Source organism: Castor canadensis, chromosome 4, assembly GCF_047511655.1.
Source record: "Castor canadensis chromosome 4, mCasCan1.hap1v2, whole genome shotgun sequence".
Lineage (NCBI taxonomy): Eukaryota > Metazoa > Chordata > Mammalia > Rodentia > Castoridae > Castor > Castor canadensis.
The window spans coordinates 78,422,305-78,441,848 of record NC_133389.1 but is presented as its reverse complement, the minus strand read 5'-3'; the positions used below and the strand labels follow the sequence as shown (position 1 = coordinate 78,441,848).

General features: G+C 37.6%; 1 protein-coding gene across 3 annotated transcripts in view; it reads left to right on the top strand.

The window, feature by feature from the left end:
* The window catches only part of Cntnap5 (contactin associated protein family member 5), an 826,603-nt gene that overhangs the window by 722,821 nt on the left and 84,238 nt on the right, over positions 1-19,544 (top strand). Inside the window, exon 20 of one of the 3 annotated variants that reach the window (XM_074070499.1) lies at positions 4,659-4,787. The exons of the other annotated variants lie outside the window; for them this stretch is intronic. Within the exon in view, the coding sequence (XP_073926600.1) occupies positions 4,659-4,732 (74 nt within the window). The 3' untranslated portion in view covers positions 4,733-4,787. Of the gene's footprint in view, positions 1-4,658; positions 4,788-19,544 lie in introns of those variants that run through there. 3 annotated transcript variants of the gene reach the window in all.

Sequence of the window (19,544 nt, the reverse complement as noted above, 5' to 3'; positions counted from 1 at the left end):
AATGAGTTTCAAATCAGAATTCAGTTTAGTGAAATATCAGTCATGTGTGATACCATTGTGTAAGACTTCCTAACAGCCTTTATTGGGATGCTGCTTGATATGCATATGTAAGTTAGCTAATGTTGCATTAAAAATCACCCTCTATTTAACTACACTAAAACAGCAAAGATTTGTCATGGCACATAGTTCTGGGAGAGATCAGGCACCTGAGATTGGCTTAGCTAGGTGATTCTACCTGTGTCTTCCAGGGGGTCAAACTCTTGTTCTGAGCTGCAGTAATGTGAAGGGCTCCATGATCTGATTCCAAGCTCCCTCCTGTGGCTGCTGACAGGAGCTTTCAGGTGCTGTACTTTTCAACAAGGCTGCTTAGGCAAAATGTCAGCTAGCTTCCCTCAGAGAAAGGAGGGAGGGAGAGGGAGAGACAGAAAGAGAGGGAACAGACAGAAAATGAAGTCTTTTCAATCCTAAACTCAGAAGAGACACATAATACAATGTAGGATGAAAGGAACCACACAAGTGTCTGGGGCAGGAGCTATTGGAGGCCATCATGGAGGCCTCCTGTCATAGTATGCTTCACCAATTGAAGAAGTATATAAAAAAGGGAAATGTGGACTCCTGGAAACAGGAGTCTCACCCCAGAACAGGCCAGGAGACTTTAGGAGAAAATCTTTGCTAAAGTCCAAGGAAACAACCAGTTTAGTCTTTAAGTACAGTTATTCTCAACTGGGCATAATTTTGCAAATCTTGTTCCTTTCCCCCGGGGTTTAGACATTTGGGAATCTCTGGGGGCATTTTGACTGTCAAGCTGAAGAATGCTACTGGCATGAAGTGGACAGAATCTAGGCACACTGTGAAACATCTTAAGATTCAAAGACAGCCACTCATAATGAAGGATTATCTCACTCAGATTGTCTGTAATTTTGAGGTTGAAGAAACCAGGTCTAGGATGTGGCAGGAGAGAGAGATTTTGGAGGGAGATACTAAGAGAAAACATGAAATGGTCACTACCTGCTGAGGGTTATATTTACACAGACAAACCACAAGACTTTAAATTGTGATATACCTAGTTGCATATTTTGTAGAATAGCATTGAAAGAATGTAAGAAGAAAACTAGTACAACTTTAAAGTACCTGCAGGTGAGGAAGAAAACTTGAGGGAGAGGTACCACTTGCTTTGTCATATTATGTGTTTTTTATATTATTTGACCTTTTAAATAGTATTGCTTTCATTTGAAAACTTACTAAATGCTAGAAAGAAGTTCTTTGCTGGAACATAAAGAAAGTAGTATACAGCTTCCTAAATAGAAAATTACTTCTCCTCACCAATAAATATGTATAATTATCTAAAGAATATTGACTGATTTAAAATACATGAGATAACTTATATACACCTTTGCAGAAATGCCCAGTTTTGATGTTTTCTATAAATGGAATTCAATGAATGAATGAATGGAAGAGGGGATATAAGAATGATAAAGTAAAACACATTTACTGATAAAATACCAAGACCAAAATCCCCCTGAAAAACCAACAGAAACCTAAACAATGAAGGACAAAAATGTAAACCAGGACAACTAAGGGGAAGGCACTAATGGAAGAAAGAAGTTAAGAAGGTGATTATGGTTGATTTACTTTCTATACAAGTATGATATGGAACATTCAAACCTGCTGAAATCACCATAAGAAGAGGACTAAGGTAGAAAGAAGAATAATGGAGGGAATAAGTCAATTCAGGGTATAATATATACAGAAATGTCACAAATGAAACTCCCTGTATAACCATAATAAGCAAAAATGCCTTTAAAAAAAAACAAAGCAAAACAAGAAGGACAAAAAGGTAAAACAAGTTCTGTCTAGAGGTTAGTACCAGTGAGAGAGGGGAAGGCATGAGGAAAGGCTGAAAGAGGATAAACATGGTGAAAGTACTATATACTCATGTATGAAAATAGAACAATGAGACCTGTTGAAACTGTTCTATGAAAGGGGAGAGGGATGAGAAAGGAGAAAGATGGGGGTGGTGGTGAATCTAAATAAGATATAATATATGTAGGTATGTTTGGAAATGTCACAATATACTCCTGGTACAACTATAATGTACTAATAAATTAAACAAAAAAGAAAAGAAAAAAAGAATGAACAAGTAAATAACTGAAGCATGCTTCATTTAAGAAACTGGAGCCAAAGCCAAGGAGAAGCTCTTCATTGACTGCTCTGTCTCAGGCCTTAATTTCCATGACCTTCCCAGAGCATACCAAGCTCTCACAAGCACTGGAACACTCTGCAATCTCATAGGATTGCCTTAGTCTAATCATGGCCCTGAAATATTGGCTTTCTGGGGGTTAGTTCTGGCTTTTCTGAAACATCGAGTAAACTCCTATTACTTCAGCTGATGACCATATACTGATGAACTGCAAATCTGTATATGCTGAGATTAGTGAATCTATTTGCCTTTATGGGAATTGTCCCAATTGCCTAAGAGAGCAACTTCCCTTGGCTTTTTCCTAATCCCTGAACTCAACATGTCCCCAAATGACTTGAGGCTCCACTGGAGATTCCCCCCTTGGAGAGATGTGCCTCTGTATTAGTTTTTCCTTTGAGAAATTTTCTTCACTCAACAAAACGTCCAAGACACAACAAACATCAGCCATCTCCTCTTCTTTCTCTCTGTTCCAGAGTCTGTTGGTCATCAAATTTTATTCACTCTGCTAGTCCTGTACTATCATGTCAAAAATACTTTCATGGTCTCTTTTATATTCATCAAATTTTTTTGTACTCCCACATTGGCTGTCTTTGTTCTGGGCACACAAATCTTATAATGGAATTATTGCCATGATATCCAAATACTTCTCTCAACTTTTCTGCTTATATCTTTTTAATTTGGTTTCTATTCTGACCAGGGTGATCTTTTTAAAATTCAAATATATTCACAACACTCCTTTTTCCATAGCTCTCCATTGCCCTCAGGCTCATCTCCAAAGTCTCTTCACTCCCAGGTTCTTGCTTTCCTCTGAAGTTTCAATTCTGATTATTTTCATACCTGAGTGTACCTTCTACCTGTATTGAATTACGTTGTATCATTGAATGCATCTTGTCCTATTTTTCCTCTGTGTCTTGGCACACTTTGCTACATTTGTTTGAAACTTTCTTTCCTTGCCTGCCCCTACTACTTCCTTGTTGGCAGTCTTTTATTGATTCAAGTCTCAGTTGAATGAAACTGAGAAGCATTCCTGGTCCTCTCCCAAAGACTGCATTTAGCACCCTCCTGAAAGGTTTCTTGAGAAATATATTATAAAAATGGTTACAATCACTATTAACTTGTATTAATTTTAATGATACTAATTCCAGGACTCAGGATCAATGATCCTCATTTATTAGGCAGGGCCCATGATAAATATGTCAACATTGTAGCAACTTTTCCTAGTGAAATTACTTAAGAGCTTCCTTTAACAACAGTATACACTTTTTCAAACAATATACATTTTTTACTAGAACACTGACTATTCTAGTGTTTCATATTTAGAACTGATCACTGCCACATCTTTGTGGTAGACAAAAGCACACTCAAGAATGAAGATGAAGAAATTACACTGGATAGCAACCTTACTTAAAAACACAAAGCCAACACAAAATGAGCGAAGAAACTTCTACAAGTTAGTGATAGCAATAGAAATGGAATGTTGTCATTTTTTTATTGCTAATTTTGATAGGTTTTTGTCCTCTCAAAGTATGTTAAAGATCAGAGAAAAATATGCCTTAAAAGAAAGGCAATTTAAAACAGTAAAATACTGCAATAAAGAAAAGAAAGATAAGAAAAAGAAAGTGAAAAAAATTTGAGCACATTACCAGCTCCATAATGATAACATTGTTGTTTTTTAGGTATTTGCATTGCCTTCCTTAGGTGTGATTTCTAAAAAGACAAATGAGATTAAAGAAGAAGTGCCTGATAGTTCATTCAAATGAAAGCACACAATAAAAATCCATCAAAGAAACAGTGTACATAATTCCCCTTTGAAGGTCCTCAGTCCCAGCTCTCTGCAAAAATAACTAAGTAAGCTTGGGTGTCCTGTAACATAGGCCATTGACATTTGTCAGGCTTTTCAATAAATTGGCAATGAAAGACTAAATCTGTACAAGGTGGGAGATAAATTAGCACACAGCCAAAGGTACCAAAGAAACAAGCACCAGTTTTGAGGCTGAAATATTTTTTGATAAAGTAATAATCCCCCATAATCTCTCTCCAGCTTTAAATAACAGCCGGTCTTTGTGCCGGCAGTTTAATTTTGTTGGCTGCCCTTGTCCTACAAATATATTTAGTGAGTCTGGAATATCATTTTGTGCTGAAAGCTAAAGCTTTTGTCATACTGAAGTCGGGCAAAGGCAATAAATCAAGGACGAAGTGAAAAGGAATGAAAATGGGGTATCGGAAACTTATTTCCCCAGAGCAGGCAAGCTTCTCATGCCAGCAGGTGTATTGCATCAGGCATGTCCTTCTGTTAAGTGCCTATGCTGTAAGGATATTGACTTACAACCACATTGCACCCTGGCTGGCACTGCTCCAAAGTGCTTAAGATGTGTCTATGGGAAATACAGGCTGAAAATAGTATCATGAAAATATACAACCCCACCTTTCCTTTCTCCTTTTCTCTTCCTTCTCTAAGACCATTCTTCCCAGGAAATATTCATCAGCTACTCAACTTCAGCTTCTTTCCCTGGCTTCCACATTTGTGTCTGACTAATTAATAAATGACTTTGTGAAGATAAGGGAGCACTATGGAATTGAAAATGGTAAGACCAGACAGAATTCATGATTGGCATGATCTGTGTTTGCCAAATTGGTTATTGTGAAGAATGGTTATTGTGAGAAAGAAATATTGAGTTATTAATCACGTGCTTTCTTAACTGTTAACAACATAAATTAGTAAAAATCACACAAAAAGCTAAAGACTGAGTTCCTGGATTTCAGTTCTATTGCTGAGTAATACCTTATTTTGGGGAGGGAAGTGCACAGAGATTTGAACTCAGGGCCTCATGCTTGCTAGGCAGGTGCTTTTTCTTCTTGAGCCACTCTAACTCTCCCCTCCTTTTGATGGATTTTTTTCAAGATAGGGTCTTGCAAAGTATTTGCCTGGAGCTGGCTTTGAACTGTGATCCTTCTGATCTCTGTCTCCTGAGTAGCTAGGATTATAGTCATGAGCCTCTGGCACCAGGCCGCTGAGTAATACTTTTCTACAAACAGAATGGTTTAGCACATTAGGAGACTAAGGAGAGTTTGTTTTGGTCCCTGGGGTCTCACAGAATAAAATCAAGGCATCAGCTGGGATGTCATCTCAACAAAGGCTCCACTGGGAAAGTTCTATTTCCAAACTCCCTCAGGTTTCTGGTAGAACTCATACCATTGTGGTTTCACAACCAAGGTTCCAGTTTCCATGCTCACTGTCATCTAAGTTCTGCTCTCAGAGCCTGGATGTCACGAAGGCTCCTTCGTGAGCCCTACAAAGGCCCTCCAAAGGCCAATGAGGCTTCCTTCCTCAGACCAGCAAGAGAGCTCAAGCATCTCCTGCTTCATTTGCAGTATACCATAACCTAATCATGGCAGGGCTATCCAGTCACCTTTGCTGTGTGCTGTTTGTTAAAACCAGGCAGTAGGTGTCAGCCCCACTCAGGATTTGGTATTCTATGCTGGATGTGGATATGAATGCCATCCTAGGTTTGTCCAGCCACATATCTTGTGCTTCCTAGTCATTTCGAACTAGGTTCTCTTTCTCTTTCTCAGCAACAAAAATGAATGACATATTTGCATAAAAGAAAATCAATGAATCTCATCAACTTAATGTTGAAAGAAATCAGATATAAAATTCACATTCTCCATGATCTAATTTTCTTATACATTTCTCAAACATAATCAATCTGTGCTATTGGAAACCAAAATAATGGTTAACCTTGGGGTATGGTGATGACAAGAATATGTGAAGGAACTTTTGGGGGTCTGAAATATTCTGCCTTTTAAACTAGAGGCATTCCATGGGTGATCTTGTGTGAGAGTAATACTTAGGATATGTGTACTTTTCCAAACAAAAGTGTACATCATGCTTCAGTGGAAAGCAAAAGAAAACAAAGCAAAGCAAAAAGAGTGGATAACCTTAGACTAGACATGTAATTCCTATAAACCCTAGTTTTTTAATCTGTACCATGACATTGGCCTTGGGTATTTTTTAAGTCCATCAAACAAAATATTTACAATTGTATAAAATATTGAGGGGCTGTGAAACTCATTGATAGATTGTAAAGTGCCTGGAATCATATTGTCCCAAGCACAGGTCTTACAAAGAAAGAATATTTTACTCTGGTCATACTTTTACCTACACAATGTGTGCCTGAGGTCTTGTGATCACAGGGGACTTCCATATTCTACTGGTAAAATTTCCTCAAAGAAACAAACAAACAAACAAATAACAGAAAAGACAATCTGAGACTGTTTGACCCCACAGTTTGATGTTAGTTGGAAATTATATTAATCTGTCACCAAAGTTTCATTATAAATTTCTTTGAAAAATTAAAAAAAAAAAAAAAACTAGTGTGCACTTGATGCTTCAGTTACTGGAACACCTGCCTGAAATCAGCATTCAACCCACTAAGGAAATAAGTTATCCTCAGTTTGTCAGTGGGACCTCATGGGCTACAATTTGTTTGAATGATTTCATCCTCTAAATTCAGGGCTAATTTTAAGAGCCAGATTAGACAATTCAGAAATAAGGAAAAAAATATGATCAGAATGGGAGGGAGGCACAGGAAGCCAGGACAGAAAGACTTACAAATAAACAAGCAAACAAAAAATATGGTAATGGAGAGACACAGAGAACAAAAGAAAAAAAGCTGGGAAGTATGCTCCATGACTTCAGGCTTTCCTGTCAGTAGATAGCTAACTCACAGAGCCCCATGCTCACCTTTTATCTCTTTCTTGAAATTCATTCTCTTGTTTTCTAGACTCTTCCCATGTAGGCTGTGCCTCACTTATTAGTCCTCTTAGCTCCAGATGTTAGCCTAGAAGGCACATTTGCATATAACGTTTTTTGTTGCCTGCAGAGCACCTAGTCACTACTCAGCCATTTAGCTCAACTGTTGCATCAACTCTTCACTTGGCTTTCATTGGTACTTTATTTATGGATAAACCTTGGTTCTGTGCTGTGTAGCCTCAGGGTTCCTCCCTGCCCATCACGGCTAAGGTCTGTTCTCAGAACCCTGGCCCAGGTGCAGCTTCCCAAACATCTTCTCTGTTGGGATGGGGCTTTAATAGGGGTTCCTTAAATGTCTCTGTCCCATGATTTGTATTTTTTAATTCTTCCTTCATTTTTTCTTTCATTACAACCTTTTCCTACTTAACACTTCCTCTCATTTTCTGGATAGAATTGTAGACAATTTTACCCAGTGTATTCAAAAAATAATTGCAGGAAGACTATTATGTGTTTATTTGTATTTTAAAAATACAAATACTTCAATGGGCTGGTTGCTGTTGCATGAATTGTTCATGGGAAAGCAAGATGCCACGAGCAGTCTCTTTCCAACTAGGCATAATATTGCCATTTTGGAAAAACCTGTCCGCATCCAAAAGTGATTCAGTCTTTTCTTTAAATACAGTAAAAACTAGGCTGCAGACAATGAAAAAAAGAGAAACAGATCAACATTTCAAATGATTTCTAGGCAAACTCTGAGTCATTTCCCTCCAAATCTGTGATGTTTGTGCATCAAATGCAGATGCTCTGCTTACTCACTTCAGAGCATTCACTAAAGACCTTGGCTTCTACTGTAAACTTTTGTGGTGCATTCTGTTTGGCTGTGCGTGTTTTGCCGGCTGAAAGAAATTTCAAATAAAGAAACTATATCTACCACAGAAATAGAGGTAGAGACATTGCAGGTGAGAACATCAGTAAGATGAGATTTAGGAACAAGACAATATTTACTGAACTCCAGCTGCACCTATGTGTGACCCACCAAATGATGAGATTTATCAATGCCGAGGTACGCCTGACTTCACAAGCTAATACTCTGAACAAAGGAAACACAAATTCGATCATCAATATTGTGATTAGTACAACCAATAATGTATTACCAAAGCAGGGAACCTTCTGAGAGTTTTGGGAGACTGATTATGTTTTACCCACAGAAAATGTAATGTGAGGCTCTTCCCGGCACAGCAGTTACATGATCACCCTGTCTACAATTGATAGGCACAAGTATGGCATAGGTTTAGAACCCACCTCTCTTCAGATGATTCTGGGAATGCTACTTAAGACAACAGATCTACTGCTAAAGGAACTAATATGCTTCCTTGTCCTATCGATCTGTAGAGGCCACTCATTAGGTATTTATGAGCTGGTGCCTTGGGTGTCGGGATTCCCTTTAAAGCTGACTCGTGATTAAAACCTTAGTCTGCTTGAATCACTACAGTCACACATTCTACCTTTCCAAAGGCTTCACCATGCCATCTCTATGCATTACACATCAAAAGCAAAAAATGCTACAGACTAAGGCTTAGAAGCATCTGTTATCACTCTGAGTATATTGTAATCCAGACAAAAAACTTTCTGCAAATCAGTTAATTTCTCCAAGCCCAAGAAGGATATCATCAGTGTTCATGCTCATATTGTTCTTTGGTGCCCCCATCAGGTATACTTAGGGATGACTCACAGCACTGACATAGTAGCAGCATGACCTTGGACAAGACCTTGAACTCCTCTGAACCACAAGATTCCTATTTGTAATAGTAACAGGACCAAGGAAGGCAATGGTAAGGACTAAGTACAGAACTGCAAAGTGCCTAGCAGGGTGTCTACTGCCAAGTAGTATTCAGCACACAGTAATGAGTAAACATTATTCTGATTACTGGCAATGAGTGACAGTTCTGGTGTTCTTTTAGATGAGTGACCATACCGTTTTCCAGAACCATCTTTTTGCTACCTTTGTGTGTTATTTCCAACTTTCTTGTGAAAAATGCCATAAATGAGTTTGTTGCTCATCCTCTTGCTGCATTTGCAAACAGGAAGTAGCATTCTTGTTGGCAGGTGCTGGCTGTCTCACTGAAAGAAATAAACAAAACTCTGAGCTGGCACAGTTTGCTGGAATGTTGCATCCCTAGTGCACAGCAGAAGGGGGTTCACTAGTTAGAAGCTTGCTCTGAGGTGTCCACGGCACAGCAGTCAGGGAGAGACCACTTACTAATGGCTTTGGTGAATGCTGGCATGAGAAAATCATGTCTTTCAGTTATTTAAATAATATCTTGTCTGGTCACAGCGATGCTCATGGTGACTTTCACTGATTAATTACAGAGACCCTGGGAATCATTCTGAGGCCACTGTGGCCTTGGCTAGAAGGAGGACGTGCTTAAGGATGAGAATACAAAGGTTTCTTGTCCTCTAACCAGCCCTAGCCCTGGACTGACTGCATTCCTGCAAGACTGTCACACATACAAAAGACCTCACACTCCATCTACTCATGTATTCATTCACCCACAATTACTGTTATTCCCAGATTTAACACACTTTCACATTTTCAGATTTGTGTTTCTCTTCCCTTCCGATGAATTTTCCTTCTAAAAACAATAGACTTCTATTCATGCTACAAATATTTCAGTTACTCATACATCTATAAATATTGCACAAATGGCAGACTGACCAATGAATAACACAAAGGCAGAATTTGAGAACTATTAGATAAAAAGATAATAATTATTTAAATCACACACATTGAGAGTTCTTGGCAAAACATCTATGCCCCATTAATGTCTATTTATCTTTTTTTCACTAAAGCACATGATATATATGACCTCTTATAATAAATGAAGATAACAAATTTATATTCTTAAAATAATTAGAAACAATAATTTATTTACTTAAAATAGAACTTATTTCTTATATATATTTGTATCTTCACAAAGTACTTGCTACTTTCTAGAGATAGGTGCATCAGTGCTGGGAATGTCACATATAATTATTTATCTTAAAAGCCTACTTAAGCTGGCTGTCTCTCAAAAAACGACCATACAGGTAATAGAACAAAGCTAGAAAAGCCACCACTGAAATCTGTCATTGACCATTGAACAGCCTGTGCACTTGCACAGTGAGATCACAAGAACATCTCAAGTCTGAACAAGTCTTCAGCAGGAAAAATGAGTACATTACAAAGGCTCTTTCTTGCTCTATGTGAATCCATTCCCAATCAGAACAGCTTTTGAGACACGAAGCCTCTGGGGAGTTATACTTTGAGCGTCCTGTGGCCCCCTTTTATTCTAAGATCTGGAGAAGAGCAGAGGAAACCTACCTTTTGCGGACAACCTGCTATAGTATTTGTACAAGGAATTCTTGAAATTTGAGAATACGGGAAACCCTGACTAGCACACCCAGGACTCCTGTGACTTGATCCAAGTATTTGGTACTTTTGGGAAATTTCCATGGACAGAATCTATAACTTTTATTAGTACCTCAAAATGCCCACAGTTGTAGAAAAGTAGGAAAGCTCTGAAGTCTTTCTGAATCACATTTGCTTATTTAGTAAAATCGATTTTAGGAATTTTAATAACTGTTTTGGGTAATCTTGTATTTTGGCACACTCCATTTATATATATTCCAAATGCTGGTATATTAAGTTATTGCAATAATATATTAAATTCAAATGATATTTTAAAAAATCTGAATTATTTGGATTTTAAAACCTTACCCAGAAATGATGACTGCCTTAAATATTGAAAACTAAAAAACTTTCCTATCATATTTATAGTCTTCCTAATGTATTTATCTTGTAGCTTTAATTCTTACTTTCTGGGTCACCTGAGAAGGTAAATGTTAATTATGCAGCCTTCCCTCAGAGACATTTTGGGCTGTATAGATATTCTGATTCCTTAATGGAGTAGGCTTCAAATCGGAAAGGTGATGTTGAAGAAAACCAGGATTCTGCAGGGCAGGAAGAAAGGAGAAAAGTTAATGAGATAAGTTGTTCAGAGGTGTGTCCAAGACCAATTCCCTGCCCCTATTCAAATCTTGGATGAAGCCCAACTTTCCTTCTTCGTGCCTCCTCCATTTTGTTCCAGGGTCAGACAAGTTTTCTTAACCCAGAGGTTCTCAGAGGGGTCTCTGAACCAACAGCACAGCTTCACTTAGAGACTTGTTAGAAATGCACATTCCACCCCAGGCTACTGAATTGGAAATGCTAGCATAAAGAAAGCAGTCCAAAAGATTCTGGCATTGGTTTGAAAACCACTATAGCAATTAGACAGTATCTCAAAAAAGTCTTTAAGATAGGACTTACCTGGCCTTCTGGTTAAATGCATACCTTTCCTAGATCTCTTTCTGAAGATTCTGATTCGGTGTGTCTGTGATCTGGCTCCAGGACATTTGACTGTTAAAAGCATCATTAATATTGTTATCATCAGAACACTTTGTCTCCACTGGGTGAGCTACAGGCCATGTCTTAGGGGACACTGTGTGCTGAGGGATACAAGAGTTTGTTACCCACTTCCTATAGCTCTTACCATGGCCATATGGTACTGGGTCAGTTACAGTTCCTGGACTGGATGTCTCTGAATAACACGTTGGTGTCCCCTAGTGATTCTATAGAAATTATGATGAGAAAACACATGAGGCCTTTAAGACTTGACTTTTGTTCTCCAAGATTATGTATCTTAACCAAGACATTCTCTCATCATGTTGTTTGGCGAAACTTAAGCCACAAAGATGGACAGCATAGCACAGCCCTGCACCTTAGTCCCCGTGCAGGTAGCACAGTGTAGAAGGACAGATAGGGGAAGTCAGAGAGAACACAGACCTTTTAAATTCTTACGTGATTTGTAAATAGAATGCCACTATTTCAGTATTTGTTTTTATATATGATACATTTTCATTTTTACTGAAATTACCAAATAAATATGATATATACTTTCATAAGTAGTCCTACATCAGACTAAGAAACATTAATGCCAATCTTATTTCATAATTGAGTCATTCTTAAGGCAGTTGAATTCTCTGGTATGTGTTCTTTAGTTTTCTCTAGCTGTCATTACTGTCAGCTCACTCATACAAAGGCTCTCTGTGTACAAAGCCCTTTAACTTGTTGCCTCTAATTGTCTCTGGTTTGGATGAACTGTAGGAACAAACAGTTTCTGAGTTAGCTGCAAATTTCTTTTCTTCTGAGCTGCACAAATGGTAGGCCATGGGCTGAAATGTCAGGAGGGTGACAAGAGGAATGTCATCATTTCATACCTGACACTACCATCACCGCAACAATGCAAGAGTTAATCTCTCAGAGACTATGACTATAAAGTTTAATGTCTACTTCTCATTTTTATAAAAAAAACCCTGTATTTTGGTATGAATAAGGAAAATATATATACTATCTAAAGCCCACCTTCCACTATTATGCTAAGTGAAATAAGCCTGTCATAGAAAGGCAAGTACCACATGATCTGATTTATACGTGCAACCTAAAAAAAGGTGATATCATAAAATTGAGAGTGGACTGGTCATTACCAGAGGTTTGTGAGAGTGGGGGTCAGGAGCAATGGGGAAATTTTAATCAATGAGTACTAAGTTATTCAAGAGCAAGATGTTCTAGTGTGCTATTGTGACCATAGACAAGAAGGTTGTACTACAGACTTCAAGTAGCTAGGAGAAAGACTTTTGTAATTTTCACCATAGGAAAATAATAAATGTTTGAGGAAATAGATGTTTATCCTGATTTAAAGATTGCAATATATACATGTATTGAAACATTACATGATACCCCATTAATATATAATTTTTCCTGTTTACATGTCAGTTAAAAAGAAAGTTTAAAAATGAAAATACACTTCTCCTCTTAGTGCTTTCTCATCTATGTTTGGGTAGTTGAATTTGCCTGAGAAATGACTTCTTTGAAGTATATTGTAAGTATTTGCTCAAATTTGAGACAACGAAAACCACCAAAAGCTGTAAAAAAGAGGGGAGAAAAGGGAGAGTGGTGAAGAAAGAGTAATATAGATGGACTGAATTTGATCAAAGTACATTATATGCGTGTTGTAAATGAAACCCCTTCATATGATTAATAAATGCTAGTAAATTTTGTAAAATTTGTTTATGAAGGATTTATTATGTGCCTTGAACAACTCAAGAGATAAAGGATAAGAGCACCCATTTATGCAACACTTCCTCTATGTTAGAATCTGTGTGTAATTTTATTTGGTAGATACTAGTAGAATCCTCCCAAATCACAAATAACGAGAGTGAGGCAGAGTGGGTTTAAGTAAGTCGCTGGCAAATCAGCAGATCCAACGTTTGCACCTGATACTGTGCTCAAAATCCATGTTCTTGAGTACTATGGAACAGACTTTGGTATCAAGTGCCTCAGTGTACATGCTGATGCCTAATATCACATTTTTGGGGACTGACAATTAAGGCCCAGGGCCTGACACATGCTAGCAAGCACTCTACTACCTGAGTCACACCCCCAGTCCTTTTGTTTGTACCTTGTTTTTGGAGACAGGGTCTCTATAACATTGCCTGGGTTGGTTTCAAACTGTCCACCCTTCTGCCTTGGAGTCCAGAGTAGCTAGTATTACAGATGTGAACCACCATGCCCAGCCTTCTAGTATCAACTTTCATCCTCCTGATGCACATAGCACACATACACACATTCACAAATGATGTTTCCCTTAAAAACAACTTTTTAGACAATTGACTCTCTTGTTTCATCTCACCAGCTGTACTTTCTCTGAAGAATGAATTTACTGAGCACAAATCCCCAGGGAGAAATGGCTAATTAAGGCACAGGCTTCCTAGCCAGCTGTTTCACACAGAGTGAGGTAGTTCATGTTTAAATATCCAGGCTGTCAGGGGGAGGTGTTACAGCAAAAGCCTGTGCAAGCTGCAGGAAGATATTTCTTGTTGAATGGCAATGAAAGCCGAGGCTGGCACGCTGCGATCTGTAAGTAACAGTAGAGCTGACTGCCTTAAATCATGACATGGGAGCTCTGGGAGGAACCATAAACATGGATACAAGTGTACTGTGGCATTGATGGTGCTACTTACCTGTCTAGCTCTTGCATCCCGGCACCTTCTGCTAGTGTATTTGCTTTAAAAATAGCTTTAAAATAACTCACAACTAGTACATACTCAATAAAGAAAAGTTAAAAGTAAATACATACGTAAAAAAGAGAAGAAATATCAAGTTACCCTAACCATATCACCAAGATAGATGAGCTAAGGTTTTTATTTTATATCTAGTGCTATAGCTGTGCATTTACTTATTAACAGAGTTTAGAGCAAAATATTGGGCTGGGACCATTATTTTCTCCATTCGTTCTGAGTCTTGATCAAGTCATAAAGCTCTTTGATCCTTGGTTTCCTCCTTTATAAAATGGAAATAATAATTCCTACGCTCAAGGTTATTGGAGTATAAAGTAACATAACTTATCCCAGTGCCTAACATAGAGATCATAATTAATGGTGACATTTGGGTATTTACCTATGAATAATTAAATGCAAAAATATAATATAATATAATATGATCATATTATAGGCATTGTTTTAGGATTATTTTCAATTAATATTATGTTGTAAATATAGTATTATCTCTCAAGTTCTTTCTTTCTCTTGCCCTCTTTCTCTCTCTCTCTCTCTCTCTCTCTCTCTGTCCCTCCCTCCCTCCCTTCCTCCCTACCTCCTTCCCTCTCTCCCTTTTTTCCTTCCTTCCTCTTTATTGAGCTGTATTGGGAATTAAGCCCAGGCCTTTCTACTTCTTAGATAAACAGACTTCCATTTGGGCTATGCCTCCAGCCCAGTATTTTTGTATACAAGCAGATAATTTTATTAGACTATATATTTGTTTATATTTTCCTGAATGTTGGACAGTAAGATTGATTTTAACATTTTGCTATTATTTTATTTTTAAATTTTTTTTTCTTTTTTCTTTTCTCGTTTATTCATATGTATTTGCAATGTTTGGGTCATTTCTCCCCCCTTCCCCCAGCCCCCTCCCTTATCCCCCCCAACCCTCTCCCTCTTCCCCTCATCCCCTCACTACCAAGCAGAAACTATTTTGCCCTTATCTCTTATTTTGTTGAAGAGAGAGTATAAGCAATAATAGGAAAGACCAAGGGTTTTTGCTAGTTGGGATAAGGATAGCTATACAGGGAATTGACTTGCATTGCTTTCCTGTGCATGTGTGTTACCTTCTAAATTAATTCTTCTGGAATTAACCTTTTCTCTAGTTCCTGGTTCCCTTTTCCTATTGGCCTCTATCACTTAGGAATATCTTCATTAGTTTCTCTGCATTGAGGGCAACAAATGCTGTCTAGTTTTTTGGGTGTCTTACCTATCCTCATGCCTCCCAAGTGTGCTCTTGCTTTATCATGTGATCAAAGTCCAATCCCCTTGTTGTGTTTGCTCTTGATCTAAAGTCCACATATGAGGGAGAACATACAATTTTTGGTCTTTTGGGCCAGGCTAACCTCACTCAGAATTATGTTCTCCAGTTCCATCCATTTACTTGCGAATGATAATATTTCATTCTTCTTCAGGGCTGCATAAAATTCCATTGTGTATAAACACCACATTTTCTTAATTCATTCGTCAATAGTGGGGCATCTTGGCTATTTCTGTAACTTGGCTATTGTGAACAGTGCAGCAGTAAACATGGGTGTGCAGGTGCCTCTGGAGTAACCTGTGTCACAGTCTTTTGGATGTATCCCCAAGAGTAGTATTGCTGGATCATATGGTAGATCTATGTTTAGATTTTTAAGAAGCCTCCAAATTTTTTTCCAGAGTGGTTGTACTAGTTTGCATTCCCACCAGCAGTGTAAAAGGGCTCCTTTTTCCCCACATCCTCACCAACACCTGTTAGTGGTGTTGCTAATGATGGCTATTCTAACAAGGGTGAGGTGGAATCTTAGTGTGGTTTTGATTCGCATTTCATTTACGGCTAAAGATGGTAAACATTTTTTCACATGTTTTTTAGCCATTTGAATTTCTTCTTTTCAGAAAGTTCTGTTTAGTTCACTTGCCCATTTCTTTATTGGTTCATTAATTTTGGGCGAGTTTAGTTTTTTGAGTTCCCTATGTATTCTGGTTATCAGTCCTTTGTCTGATGTGTAGCTGGAAAATATTTTCTCCCACTCTATGGGTGGCCTCTTCAGTTTAGAGACCATTTCTTTTGTTGAACAGAAGCTTTTTAGTTTTATGAAGTCCCATTTATCTATGTTGTCTCTTAGTTGCTGAGCTGCTGGGGTTCCATGGAGAAAGTTCTTGCCTACATGTATTAGTTCCAAAGTATTTCCTACTCTTTTCTGTACCAACTTTAGAGTTCGGGGTCTGATATTAAGGTTCTTGATCTATTTTGAGTTAATATTCCTATAGGGTGATAAACATGGATCTAGTTTCAGTTTTTTGCAGACTGCTAACCAGTTTTCCCAGCAGTTTTTGTTGAAGAGGCTGTCTTTTCTCCATCATATATTTTTAGCGCCTCTGTCAAAGATAAGTTGGTTATAGTTGTGTGGCTTCATATTTGGGTCCTCTATTCTGTTCCACTGGTCTTCATGTCTGTTTTTGTGCCAGTACCATCATCTTTTTATTGCTATTGCTTTGTAATAGAATTTGAAGTTGAGTATTGTGATACCTCCAGTGTTGTTCTTTTTACTGAGTACTGCCTTGGCTATTTGCAGCCTCTTGTGTTTTCAAATAAATTTTTCAATCTCTTTGATGAATGTCATTGGGATTTTGATGGGAATTGCATTAAACATGTAGATTGCTTTTGGGAGTTTAGCCATTTTTACTATGTTGATTCTACCAATCCATGAGCATGGGAGATCTCTCCACTTTCTATAGTCTTCCTCAATCTCTTTCTTCAGAAGTTTATAGTTTTCCTTGTAGAGGTCATTCACGTCTTTTGTTAGGTTTACACTTAGGTATTTGATTTTTTTTGAGGCTATTGTAAATGGAATTATTTTCATATATTCTTTCTCAGTTTGCTCATTATTAGTGTATAGAAATGCTATTGATTTTTCTATGTTGATTTTATATCCTGCTAGGTTGCTATAGCTGTTGATGGTGTCTAGGAGCCTTTGAGTAGAGTTTTTTGGGTCTTTAAGGTATAGGATTATATTGTCTGCAAATAGAGTTATTTTGACAGGTTTTTTTTTACCTGTTTGTGTTCCTTTTATTCCTTCTTCTTGCCTAATTGTTCTGGCTAGGAATTCCAGTACTGTGTTGAATAGGAACAGATATAGTGGACATCCTTGTCTACTTCCTGATTTTGGAGAGAATGGTTTCAGTTTTTCACCATTAATTATAATGCTGCCTGTAGGTTTGTCATAAATAGCTTTTATAATATTTAGGTACTTTCCTTCTATTCCTAGTTTTCTTAGAGCTTTTATCATGAAATGGTGTTGGATCTTATCAAAGGCTTTTTCTGCATTTATTGAGATGATCAAGTGGTTTTTGTCTTTGGCTCTGTTAATGTGGTGTATAACATTTATTGATATGCATATGTTGAACCATCCCTGCATTCCTGGGATGAAGCCTACTTGGTCATGGTGTATGATTGTTTTGATGTGTCATTGAATTTGGTTTGCCATTATTTTACTGAGGATTTTTGCATCAATGCTCATTAAGGAGATTGGCCTATAGTTCTCCTTTTTGAATGTATTTTTGCCTGGCTTTGGGGTAAGTGTAATACTGGCTTCATAAAATGTGTTAGGCAGTTTTCCTTCCCTTTCTATGTCATGGAACAATTTAAGGAGGGTTGGTATTAGTTCTTCTTTAAAGGTCTGATAAAATTCAGCAGAGAATCCATCAGGTCCTGGACTTTTCTTTTTGGGGAGACTCTTGATTGCTGCTTCAATTTCATTTTGTGTTATAGATCTATTCAGGTGATTAATGTCCTCTTGGTTCAGTTTTGGTTGATTATAAGTATCTAGAAATCTGTTCATTTTTTCAAAGTAGTCTCTGATGACTTCCTGGACTTCCATGGTGTTTGTTGTTATCTCCCCTTTTGCATTCCTGATTTTACTTATTTGGGTTTTTTTTCTCTCCTCATTTTAGTCAGGTTTGCCAGGGGTCTATCAATCTTGTTTATTTTTTCAAAGAACCAACTTTTTGTTTCATTAATTCTTTGTGTGGTTTTTTGGGGTTCTATTTCATCAATTTCAGCTCTTATTTTTATTATTTCTATCCTTCTGTTTGTTTTGGGATTTGCTGTTCTTGTTTTTCTAGGAGTTTGAGATGTATCATTAGGTCATTGATTTGAAATCTTTCAGTCTTTTTAATATATGCACTCGTGGCTAAAAATTTCCTCTCAGGACTGCCTTTGCTGTGTCCATAGGTTCCAGTATGTTGAGTTTTCATTTTCATTGACTTTCAGGAACATTTTAATTTCCTCATTTATTTCATCAATGACCCATTGTTCATTAAGCAATGAGTTATTCAGTTTCCAGCTATTTGCATGGTTTTTGTCTTTATTTTTGTTGTTGAGTTCTAGTTTTATTGCATTGTGATCAGAGAGAATGCATGGTATAATTTCTTTCTTCTTATATTTGCTGAGGCTTGCTTTGTGCCCTAGTATATGATCTATTTTGGAGAAGGTTCCTTGGGCTGCTGAGAGGAATGTATATTGTGTAGAGGTTGAATGAAATGTTCTATAGACATCAACTAGGTCCATTTGATCTATGGTATGTTTTAGATCTAGGATTTCTTTATTGATTTTTTGTTTAGATGACCTATCTATTGATGATAGTGAGGTGTTACACTCTCCCACAACCACTGTGTTGGAGTTAATATATGCTTTTAGGTGCTTCAGGGTATGTTTGATGAAATTGGGTGCATTGACATTGGTGCATATAGGTTGATAATTGTTATTTCATTTTGGTCTATTTCCCCTTTTATTAGTATGGAATGTCCTTCTTTATCTTGTTTGATCAATGTAGGTTTGAAGTATACCTTGTCCAAGATAAGTATTGCTACTCCTGCCTGTTTTTGAGGTCATTGGCTTGGTAAATCTTCTTCCAGTCTTTCATCCTAAGCCTATGCTTATGTCTATTGATGAGATGGGTCTCCTGTAAACAACAAATTGTTGGATCTTCCTTTTTAATCCAGTTTGTCAAAGGTGCCTTTTGATGGGTGAATTAAGTCTGTTAACATTAAGCATTAGTACTGATAGGTATGTGGTGATTCCTGTCAGTTAGTTGTCTTAGTTGTTTGAGGGTTTGATTCTGTGCACCTAAATCCATTTTAGTCTCTACTTTCTTGCTTTTTCTTTTCCTGTAGTTTGGTACTGCCTGCCCTTTCAAGGTTATGTTGGGTTTCACATTCTGTGTGCACAATCCCTTGAAGAATCTTTTGTAGTGGTGACTTTGTGGTCATACTTCATTTTATTTTCTGCTTATCATGGAAGACTTTTATTGCTCCATCTATTTTGCATGATAGTTTTTCTGGGTAGAGTATCCTAGGGTTGAAGTCATTTTCATTCAGTGCCCAGAAGACCTCACCCTCAGCTCTTCTTGCTTTTAATGTTTCTGTTGAGAAGTCTGC